The 12,449-nt window shown below is 38.9% G+C and overlaps 1 protein-coding gene across 1 annotated transcript in view; it reads left to right on the top strand.

Annotated features, from left to right (window-relative positions):
• The window catches only part of CNTNAP2 (contactin associated protein 2), a 1,012,072-nt gene that overhangs the window by 931,616 nt on the left and 68,007 nt on the right, over positions 1-12,449 (top strand). The window contains exons 19-20 of the mRNA XM_041466404.1: positions 7,208-7,453; positions 8,937-9,070. Of these exons, the coding sequence (XP_041322338.1) occupies positions 7,208-7,453; positions 8,937-9,070 (380 nt within the window). The remainder of the gene's footprint in view (positions 1-7,207; positions 7,454-8,936; positions 9,071-12,449) is intronic.

Here is a 12,449-nt window from a genome sequence, read left to right as displayed (position 1 = left end):
ACTCATGTGCCTTCAGGTATGCTGGAAGGGTAAATTCAAAGCTTTCCAGTTTCTCTGCAGTTACTCAATTTGCATTAACAAACAGCAAGGAGATGCTATAGTCTTTTTTTCTTTTCTCCTTTGGAGTAAAGCTCAGATTCTCAGTGTGAATTCTTGCAATCCTTAAGACAATGCCCAAAATTATCTCCTTCATGTTTGTTTTTATATTTGTATGAACCCTGAAAGCATTACAAGTAGTATTGTCACAGTCAGATTTCCATCTTTTCCTGCTCCCTTCTATGTCCCAAAGAGAAAAAACAGCTTTTTACTAGGCTGAGTGGATGCAAGACCTAGCAAGAGGCAGCAGCTCTGCACCCTTCCACCAGCTCTCAGACTGACACTTGATCAACTCCAAATTCTGCTCTGCATAGACTCATTCAATTCCCTTTATTTGGCAAAAACATTGCATCGTTTTGCTGAAAACAATGGTAAGGTGATTGTAAGAGTGCCTTAAGGTAACTAACTTCTTCATTTTCATAGTTCAGAATCACAGAACCCAGAAAATCCAGGCAACATTCCCTCCCAGACCCCAAAAAATTCTGCTGTTTTCAACATGATTGTGATCTGTTAGCTGAAACTTACATGAGAAGTTTTCCTCAGGTTGTTAATGTTAAGCTCCCACTCTGGTAAGTCTGAATGCTGCAGTCAGGCTTTTTTACCTGTACCTTGCATACTTCAGGACTCAGGTTTTAGCCTCTTTTGGGTAAATATATACTCACAAAAAATAGATATACTTGCTAAAGCCATTCCATTCTTCAGTCCTGTCAATATTGCCTTATTAAACATTCACAGTTATGCTCTAGTGCTTTGAAAGTTGCACTTCAGTGCAACAATTCTTTCATTGGAAAAAAACAATGTTTTTCTTTTTAAAGAAAAACAAACCTTCCCAATAACACTTATATATCCTAAAGAGATAGCAACCTGGTTATAAACTGATTATCAACCTGACTATATTATTCCTTGCTCACTTATCATCCATAATAAACTACTTACAGAAAGCACAAAATCCTTATTTTTTTACACAGAAAACAAATAAATCAGGGTAATAAGCTAAAAAGAAAAAATAAGTAGTCCTGGCTTAGAAAATGATGAACTTTCTTGGTCAGACAACTAAAATAGGCCTGCTTTAGTGTCATTGCTCACTGAATGCAGATATTTTGTGAAAGTTAAGTAGAGCAGCCTCAGCAACATTGTTGTCTGCTACATGCCTGTGCAAAGGCAGCTGAGAGGTTTGAGTTCTCACACCAGACACCCATGTGCAATATTTATACATCTGCATGCTGCTTAAATAGTTTTGACACCTCACAAGATGATAGGGCATTTATGCTTACAATAGCTCTATGATGTGAGAAGATGTTTTTTGTTATGGTAATGCAGAAAACAAAGGAGGGCAGGAAGGATCTGCTCAGATTTAAAGTGGATACCTGTAGTACAGGAAGGAATTGAAGCCAGATCTCACCTGCCGAGGTTGTTGCTCTGAACACTGTGAAATCAGCAAATGGCAGTCTCTAATATTTCTCAAATGCTCTTGCAAGGATGCAAGTTTATCTCTGAGGTTCCTAAAAAGCACCTCCATAGACTCCCTGGCAGGAAATCGTGAAATCCAGTCTGTTGTACACTTGACATCACATTTTCTTCATCCATCCAATTTTATTTGATGGCAGCATGGAAAAAGTTGGTGTTTGGGTTTTTTCTTTTTGACCACTAGGGATATTTCCACTAGAAATTGAGCTAGCTTGTTATTTAGATTCCACAGAAAATACATGGCACCTGTTGTCATTCCCTTACTCTGAGTCTGTTGCCCCAGAAATCAGATCAACTATTTATCATACTTTCAAATAGTGCAGATTGAACTGCAACTTTCCTGACATTTTTGGGCTCTCTGTGGCGTGCACACTTCTGTCCAGGTATACAAAGGTGGAATAAAGCCCTGTTTTGCAGGGCTAGTACAAAAGTAGATTCAGAGCTCAGCCTTGTTTAAGCATATCAAACTGCTTCCTGGCAGAATCTACCTGTTGGCATCAACTAGGGAGGCTTGAAAGTGTCATGAATCAGGTGGCTAAACCCCATCTCGTGTGACACTCATCCTGTTCTACTGAAGGTAGTGGGAATCTTTGCATGGATTTATGATCACGCCCCATATTTTCACCGGTGCACATTATTTTGTATATCCCCTGATTCTGATAGTCCAAGAAAGCCTTTTTTGTACTGAATACTGATACACTCATATAGAAGCAAGTCCTCACTAGGTTTGTATTCTATTAAGGCCCACAAGCAATTGCTGTACTTTGGTGCAATGTTCCAACATGCATGACAGATTATTAGAGTAAGAGCAGCCAGAAAATGAGGGATGTAGAGCAATAGCTTTAAATTCCCACTTCCTGATATTGAACACTAAATATGCCTGAAGATAGAATAAAATGTTGAGTAAGCTAACCAGATGAATGGTAAGCATTATCACCTTCAGGGCCCTCAAATTCTCTCCCAGATCAACAACTGTGATGTTCTGACCCTTTACTGATATCCTATGGCCAGAAGGCATCTCAGCAAACAAGTTTTAGCCTTGTGACCACAGTCAGGAAGTAGTAGCAATTTTAGGTGCTCCCAAGCAAGTTTTTGCCATGAGATGAACAAGCAAGCTCTGGCTAATCTATATTCAATATTCATAACTACACGTAAAATCAAAAAAAGAAAGGAAATCATGCAAAAAGAAAGAGGGTTTATTCAACCATCTATCCTGTCTGAAGAATCTTTGTAAATGCACCAAGTGTTAGAACATCTCCAGTGACTGTCCTTGCTTAGGATTTTGAAAAACTGCTTTTCACACCCAGAACTCCATGAAGGGAAGACATTGTCGTTGCTCAATGCCATTGAGCATTGGCAACCGACATCACAGAGTAATATCTGCGCAGGGCCAAGGAGGTGTTTAGGGACCCCAGATGGGACATGATGACAGCTGTAAGAAGTCAGCTTTGTGAAACAAAGAGGAGAGAGTTTTCTCCTTCTCCATTTCTCATGTCCTTGCCAGGATTCATAATTGCCAGGATTTTGTCTCCCGCTGCTGTAAGGCAGGTATACCCTGTTACACCCATTAAATAAATAACTAGCACTACTTCCTCCTTGGTCTCCAGGTAAAAAGTGGCAGAAATCAGATCCAGTTCACTTGGAAAACTATGAGATGGTTTGAGTCAGTGAGAGCTGTCCCACTAAAGAAGGGAGATTCCACTTCTTAAAATGCCACTCTTGAAAAGGTCCTGTGTTTAAATTGGGATGGTTGGGTTTTTGGTTTGGGGATTTTTTTGTCAGCCCCACAGATCTGCAGCTTCTTTATTTACTAGGCATAGTATCTAGTACTTGATTCATGACAATTCCTATTAACATTTCCATCCCAACTCTCAGCATAGAGCAAACTCAAAGAAGAAGCAACATTGACATTTCACTGATGTACAAAGCACTAGAGGAGAATAAGATTCCTGCTTACATTTTCTTAGGTCTACATCACCGGCCCAGAAAAATAGTGAGACTTTGCAAGTTTTATAGGAGAAATGGGGATTTTTGCTGCTATTTGGCTTTTTCCTCCAGTCTTTCAATACTCCTGATCCCAGACAGAATAAGAGGATACAAAAATAAAAGTAGCTGAGTGCAAAGAGGGAGACTGTGGTGATGACCAAAGAATCATGACCTTCAAAATAAGGTCATGTTAGTTCTGGGTACATGTACATTTTCTGAGGAAGTTTTGGATCACCTTTCCAAATTGAAGCTGGACAATTTTGTAACATTTGTGCAATTCACAGTGAGGACACACACCTTGCTTGATAAAATTGTTTCTAACAATCTACAATTCCTGTTCTGGGTTCCTCTACAAAGCCAGCCCTAAGTGTTTATATTTGAGAAGTCTGTCAACAGAAAGTGACTGCACTATATGTTGGTATAAAAATAGGTATTATTTTCTGAAGAAAACAGATCTGTTGCCACCACATTCATTTCCCTAAGGCCCCTGCTTTGAAAGGGCAGTTTGCAGAGCAATCTTTACTACGTCTTATGCCTGATGTCCCAGGAGTCATCCGTTCAGATAGCATTTCAAATTTTACAGAAGAAAAGAGAATTGTGCATGGAAACTTCCCTCACATTTCAGCAGCAGGGTTTGGGCTGCATTTGATCCTCTTTATTCAGGGAGCTTGAATGGTTTTCTGGATAAAGGACTTCCATGCTCTTTCTGAGACAACTTCAGGAAGATGCTACACTTGTGACCTCAAGTGTAAACCTCAGGGTCACCACTTGTGACCTAAAAAGTAGGTAGCTTTTTCATTGGTCAGCCCTCGGCATTTCCAAGTCATCATATACCTGCATTCAAGATGGGGAGAATTATGTTCTAGCTATTTTTGGTACATCCTAATAGTTTAAGCAACCTGCTCCTGTGAGTCGCTGAGCACTTTGCAGTCCTGCTGCAAGGATTTCAGCTTATTTCAGTAAAGTGCATAATCATGTGCATCAACCTCTTTGATGAGCTGGAACTTGAGAGAATTCAATATATTCTTATTGAAGGCCCAATATACCCACAAAGCCAAAGTGAACCTTTCTCTTATCCTGCCTTTTAAAAGAGGTGATGTGCATGTGAGGAGAATTTCAAGGTTTATTACAATACCCTGTATGCCTGCAATAATAGAGCTACATTGAAAATTATTTTCTCAGCACAAATCAAGTTAAACATACAGAATATTCTTTGCTCCATCGTGAAACCCTTTTGGAATAAAAAGTCACAGAACAGAGTATTGAGAGTTGGAAAGGACCCACAAGGATGATCAAATTCACCTCACAAAACTGCAGAATAATCTGAATACCATTTCAGAGAGCACCATTTACTTAAAGCTTTCTTTGTAGTAATGAACATTTAACATAGCAATTTATAACATTTACAGCTCTAGAAAAAATGCTTCACATGCTTTCCAGTTCAGCCCCAGAGCAGTGCTGAGGTCAGGACTGAAAGTCCCAGTATCCCCAGAGCGTGAGGCCCTGGGCAAGCATAGCACTAGGCAATTCCAAAGATTACTTCTAAAATGAAAGGCATGACAAGCAGTAAACAGGCTGGAGGCAAACATAATTGTGCATCAGTGTGCAGAGTGCGTGCATGGAGCCTCCACAGGGGCTGCGGTCCCCACCAGCAGTGGCAGCGGCAGGACCCGGCACGGCCGGCAGCTCTGCCAGTGTAATTGATAGGGCACCTGCCCCAGAAGCAGCTTGTGCAAACCAGAAGCAGGGGCTGAAGAATAAATTAGTGGTCACAGGGATATTTTTAGGCCCATCTTGCAAATACTTGGAGATACTGCTTTTAGCAGCAGATAAATTTTTGCGTGCTAACGCTTGTTTCTTGCAACACTGTTAGAGGCAGAGGGCATCATGAGTTTGGGAAGTTTTTTCATGACAGAGCCCTTCACTTTTAATCCAGGAGCACCAAAGTTGAGACTACTGCAAAATATAGTTATTAAATGAAATTGCCTCCCCCATAACTTTTTCAGGGCGATTTAACTTTTCCCCTATAAAATTGCAGTTATAAGTCCATCAGAATGATCAAATTATTTATAGCACTTCAGGACCACAGCTTGGCTCTGTGTTTTATATGGCCATTTAGCAACAGCAGCTGTTATATTTTGAGTTTGGGAGAATTTTTATATGACAGCAAGAAAACATAAAGCTTTTCCAGCATTAGATTTAGCAAAATTCTGGAAAGAATTATCAATACAATTTTATAATTTTATATATCCTCTTACCTATTTTCTTCTCAGCTACTCTGAATGAATTCTGGAGGCTTACTCCCAGCTTGCTTTGTGTCTGTGTAAAGCTTTGAAAATTAGTATCTTCCAACACATGTTTTGAGATAAAGCCATTGCTTAGAATTGTGTGAAGACTCAAAATGCTAAAATAGAATAAAAATAAATTTCTTGTTTAGATGGGCAATTTTGCACAAAACTGTGGCAACTTTGCATCATGTAGAAAGGTAGTAGACAATGAAAGACCTTTTTTTAGACTGTTTAATGTCTTAAGCATTTCTTACAGCCTTTCTTTGAATACAGTACTCATATATTATGATTTTAATATTTTTAATCATTATTTAATGTCTTACGAAATGTTCATAGACACACCTTCTTAATCAGGTTCACATATCATTTAAAAATTTCCTTTCACAATCTTGTCCCAGGCAGCACAGCTGATCCAATGCCACAATGTCTCTAAATAAATGAGTGCCATAGCAATCCTCAGTGGAGTAGATGATACCAATGGTGGCCAATTGTGCAGTAATTCCTGTAGGATGTTATCAAAGTCAGCGTTGCTGCAAGAACATCAGCCTGGAATTATGATTTTAATATTGAGGAAGAGGCAGGACTGCATTATTATGAGAAGCACTACTAGTGCTTTTTCAGCTGAAAATATTAAAATATTCGGTCAAAAGGGGGAAAATTTTATGTCCAGAGTGTTGGAACACCACATCTTGTCTCAGATTGGTTTAAAAACTATAGCACCTCCTGGGGTCTAAAGTTCCAGTATCTCTTGCCTCTTGTTCCCAGTTGAGTCAAACTCCCTAGTTAATTTCATCTCCCATAAGGGCATCCTTGCTGTGGAGGTTTCGTGAAGGATTGTGCTAGTAGTGGATAACTTACAAGCATTGTGTCCAGTCCTTTGCGGGACTGGAATTGTCATCATTCCTTTGTGGGGTCCTTCCAAATCCACTCAATTTTGGTGGTCAGAACTGCTGTTTTTCCTTTTCCTTGGATGTTTGTTTCCTGTGTCCTTTAAGACACTCTTCCTGGTATCTCCTTCTTTGAAGCATTATCTACCTCAAAATTTCAACAAGAATGAATTCAAATCATAATTATCCTTGTCGGTAGTATTGATAATGAGATATAGGCATAGGCTTTCTGTGTGCCCCAAAGGAAATATTTCCTTTGCTTTGTGAATCCAAGTATCCACCAATAAAATGGAGATTGTTCTTTTCATTCTCATAGGAAAATAGTGAGGCTCTTGACCTAAATATTGTGCTTAAATAGCACAGCAGTAGAAACATGCACAGATTAGTACTGATTAAGTCACAGTAATATGTTTCAACCAAAAGGTGTCAGCACATTTAATTTACCTTTTTTCTTTTCATCCTCCTTTTCCTGTCTTGTTCAAGATGTGGGAGCATTTTTTGAAGAAGGAATGTGGCTTCGTTACAACTTCCACTCCCCAGGGACTAGCATGAAGGATTTAGTTAGCCGGACGCTTTTGAGTTCTGCAGATCCTGAGATCACAGCACCCGACCTCAGCTTGAACAAGGAAGAGCTCAGCTTCAGCTTCAGCACCACCAAGTCCCCTTGTGTCTTATTTTACGTCAGCTCCTACACCCCGGACTTCATGGCTGTGCTTGTAAACCCCACTGGTAAGAAACTGCTCCGGGCTCTCCCCATCGAAGGTACAATTGACAATACCAGGCTGATAGTCAGGGGAAGCTCTGAACTAATCAGAAAATCTCTTCGCCCTTGTCACATTAAAGTAAAGCACTTAGAAACCTGAACCTTCATTCTGCCTCTACTAGATCTGGTACTGATGTAACTGTTCAGTTTAGTGGTGTTTCTTCAGCCAATCCTCTCTCACAAAACAAAACTAACCAAACAAAAGAAACCAAAAACCTGCTATAACGAGACCCATGCCATGAGCCAGTATTAAGGTAGGGACAAGTAGACATCTACATCAAGGCACCTGAATAGCTGAACTGGCAATATCCCTAGTAGTCAGTAGGAAGTGTCATGTACTGTTCTGAAAATCTGGATACTCACTGAGGTGACTAAAATGTGGATGCAATATAGTATATAATGTCCTAAACATTTTGGTGATGGATGAAAGTTGGATATGGACCATTTGCTGCTACAGTATTAAAATTCTATATGAACTAAATATAATTCAATTCCAAATAGTGCCTTAGTGCCCCATGAAAATCATAATTAGAATGATTTTACTACTGTTCTCTTTTATGGGATGAGTATTCTACACGCCACTCATTTTTTTCCCTTCATGGGAAAGAAAGGATGTGCGTGAAAGAAATCCAACATCACACAACTAAACTGTAGTTATAGAGGTCTAAGTCTGCTCTTTTGGGCCAGAATATTTCCATTTTTCATCAAGAGTGGGGGCTGCATTCCCCTTTTCAAACATTCCTCCTTTTAATCAAATATTTAAATGTGTTATGAAGAGCAGACACTTCACTATTATTTAGAGAAGAAAAATCTGTCTGGCAGTATGTTAGGAATATCAATAAGCCACTCCCGACTACACTTTTCCAACAACATAACCTCAGATTTTTATTTCACAATATAATACTAAATTTCCATGGAAGTCCAGACGGTCACTCATCAACAACAATTAAACATGAGAGCAAGAATGTCCCATGTGTGAATTATGTGTCAGTGCTAATTTTTTGTAATTTTGCCTTTATTCAATGCATTTCAATGGTTTACTCTTTAGAAAATGTTGTGCTTTGTATAATTTTGTAGAATTTTACTGCAGCAAGAATAATAATCTCAACAATAAAGTGTTACTTGATGGGCTCAATTTTGTACCAATTGTCCATATTGTTCAAGGCATAACTCCAATTTGTTTGGTTTGCAGTCTGAAGTGTTTACAAACACTGTGGTTTAGGAATGCTCGTCATTGTCACACTTTTGGGTTATAAACTAGAGGCAGTTTCGGCCTGGTAACTTTATAATCTCAAACATGAACTCTTCTCTTACAGCAGAGACCAGCTATGAGAGCAATTAAGTATGAAATGATAACAGCTGTATGTGAAAATAAAGACGGGAAAATAGCTGGTGAATAAAGACCAAAATACCTGAGGGTGCTTTTCACATTTTTTTCTTTTTCACTAGGTAATCTGCAGATTCGGTACAACCTCGGGGGCACCAAAGAGCCATATAACATTGACATTGACCACAGAAACATGGCCAATGGCCAGCCCCACACTGTTAATGTCACACGGAACGGGCGGGACATTGTACTGCAGGTAAGTTGCTTGGTTCCATCACTCGTATCTTGCAGCGGTTTTTGTTGGTTTTTTTTTGATGGGTCTCCAGTCCTCTGAAAAGATTGGTGCTATTTAGAAAATAAAAAGTACAGTAGATGGGTTCTGCCTGCAGATCACACTCCTAGGAGTTAATAAAAGCTATTCACTCCCTCTGTGGTATCAACTCATGTTGTTCTGAAATCCTCATTTTAGTGTGATGACAGCTGGGCTAATACAGGTGTCACTGTAGATGCTCGAGGGCATCACAGACATCTGGGCTGATAGATATTGTGGGACTTAGGATAAACCTGTGCCATTCTGGAGCAGCAGCTGGAAGCCAGGAGGGATACCCTACAGCATCCTAAATGGTAGTGAAGCCTGATGCAAATAATATCATTCTGTAAGTCCTGAGTCTGCAAATGGGGATGTCTTTAAATTTAAATTTACCCTGCAGTCCAGTGAAATTGCAAGAGCTGTTTTGCAAAAATGAGCAGATGCTTAAGTGTTTGTGTGACATAAGCCTGGGACAGAGAGCACTGTTGAAGGCACATATCTCTGGCTTACTTAGGTTTTGGTATGGCACAGGTATGAACTTCATCTCTCCATATATCTCAGTTTACAAAACTTTGAGATAGTCTAATGCTATTTATAACACTATAAATAGAGGGGAAATGCTGCAAGAAGCAGTCAGTGTTTCCAGGCAGCCTCCTCTCTGAGGTCACCACAGAACTCTCTTTTCATTTCCTGGTTGTCACATCTGCAAACATGGAGATTGTGAGCAGGGTATAAGAACAGTTTTGTTGGCAGGAGAGTCAGGTGGATGGGAGACATTAATCTGGATTTGTTAGTTCAGAAGAAGCAGACCAAAACCAGCAACAAATGAAATATAAAAAGAAGAAGTTTCCTTGGGAACCAAGCCAAAAGGTGAAGGATGGTAGTCATCACAGTATTATGTAACTGAATATTAAAATAAATCCTTGACAATTATTGTTTCAAAGTATCAAAAGGAAACTTTTCAGTGCATTACAATATCATTTGACTGAGGCTCACAATACTCAGAATAACACTGAATGCATTGAAGTAGAATTGTCACAAAATTATTCACAATAGCAAACAACCTAAAAAATTCCAAACAACCTAAAAATATATATAGGTGGTACATCCAAACTCTTTTCAGGCTTTTGGAGGTTCAGAGGGGTATATATTGATGTGTGTGTCTGTCTTGCATGCTGTTGCATCTATTTCTCCTACAGCTAGATGGAAATAAAGGAAGACCTATAGTTTGGTGTCCCTCTGGTGTTAAATGCTTTTATTTTGGGGAAGTATGGCATATGGGGAAGTATGGCAGTATGGAGTCCTAGCTGGCTGATTTAGGAAGCTGTAAAACTAAATAAATTACATTCCAAAGGGATCAGATGAGATACCTTGCCCAGTTGGAAATTATGTACACAGTTAAATGTTCCAGCCTTGCATCAATTCACCTGAACTTGATTCCCAACAATTCTTTCCCAGTGTTTTGACACCACTGCCTGTCTAGAACTTTGAAGAGTCAGAAACATTTTGGTTAGTGCTGCTCTGCTGGGGTAAAAAAATTTTAATCTGTTCAATGTGCCTAAAACTGATTAATGTAGCCAGAAAGCAAATTCATTTGAGACTTATTACATGAGCAAATCTGTCTGATGTACATGCAAGAATAGGGAAAGAAGGGTTCCATACAAAGCAAATCCAGAAATCCTATTCCTACTGTATCAAATTTTGTTTGACCTCTGTAAGTTTATTTTATTACTTATCTGCTTACCTTCTGTAAATGAGAGAAATTATGTGGACAGAAATGAATCTGCTAAGTAGATTGTTCACTTGGAAATGACTCCTGTTCAAAAATGAACTCCTCCCAGTGTTTGAAAATACAGAAGTTATAAATACAGTTTTTCTCAGTATTCAGAGGACAAATCATAAAGTATGAGTTTTCTCTTGCAGATCTGAGCTATGAACATTTGAGTAGACTTTTATTTCCTGCTAAATCCTTCACCAACCTGATGAGCAGCTGGTTTGCTTGCTTTTAAAGAAGACAGCTTGCTTGCCAGGTGCTGTTGCTCACACTTCCACATCTCTACAGGGCATAAAAGTGTCACAAGAAGGATTTATTTCTCATCAAAGCTTCAATTCAAGAGCACTCGGTATTTTTGAGATCTTAACAGCAAGTTCATACTTAGAGTACCTGTCTTTCTAACTTACTGTAATAACCCTGTAGTGCCAGAGTGATTTAAAAAATCTGAAGCCAGACAATAAATTGGTACCATATGAGCTGTGTGAATCAGAGTTTTATCATGATTCTTGAGTTTCACTTACATATAAATATGAAAAAAGACTCTTTAGTGAACTCTATGAGACTTCACCTTATACTGGCAGACGAAAGGCCACTGATTACTTACATAAAATCAGAATTTGAGGTGGGGTTTGAAATCAATATATCCACAATACTATATGTCCACAAGGTAACAAAATAAATTCAAGAACAAATATTTATTGTGAATTGCTTTTGTTATAATTGTATCCCTATTCCTAACATACCATGGCAGTCAAGACTGAAGGTAGTAGCAAAGGCTCTGTCAAATAGTTTTTATATTTCAGTTTTATACATTCACTGACTGGAGACAAATCAATAGCTATACATTAAATAACAGGCTCTCAATTGTGTTGCCAGTGGTTTCTCAAGGATAACATTAAGGATATACAGTCAATTTACATGTCAGAAAAAGCAAATTATATAAATTCAGGGACAAAGATATGCTTATTTTCTCATTTCCATGAGGGGGACAAAATTAACATTTGATAGTAATAATTCCTCTCCCTCCCCTCTAGTAAAATATCAGATACTAGTAACCATGGCACACCTCCAAGGCTCCTTTAGTTCACCTGTGGCAAGAAAAAGCCCAGACTTTCAGATGGGGAATGCATTATTCCAAAAGATGACATTTCAAGAGCTGAGCTTTAGGTTATGGAGGGCAAGTTTTACTTTGTTTGATTTCATTAGATTTCATGCTTCAACAGGGTATTTTACATATCATAAAAACCAGATCACTCTTTACCAAGTGTTCATGGGTGATTAACACTATTCACATATCAGTAAAATCTTCTTTGAAGAAAGCCAAGGACAAAAGCTCCCTAGCAGAGGTTCTGATCCAAAGCCCATTGAAGTAAATGAAAGGCCTTCCGTGGCCTCCAGCAGGCTTTAAACTGTACCTTAAAGAACTGTAGTAGTTGTATCCTGAGTGCAAGATTTGTGCCTTCTGCCTCTTTGCATGTCCCTAGAGTAAAATCAGGATGGAATCTGGATCAGAGACTTTTATGTTCCGTTGCACAAAGGTAGATCAGCCTG

The sequence above is a fragment of the Pyrgilauda ruficollis genome, unplaced genomic scaffold, assembly GCF_017590135.1.
Source record: "Pyrgilauda ruficollis isolate IOZ18807 unplaced genomic scaffold, ASM1759013v1 scaffold2, whole genome shotgun sequence".
Lineage (NCBI taxonomy): Eukaryota > Metazoa > Chordata > Aves > Passeriformes > Passeridae > Pyrgilauda > Pyrgilauda ruficollis.
Note: the sequence above shows the minus strand (reverse complement) of the source record. Positions and strands in the feature narration are given on the sequence as shown.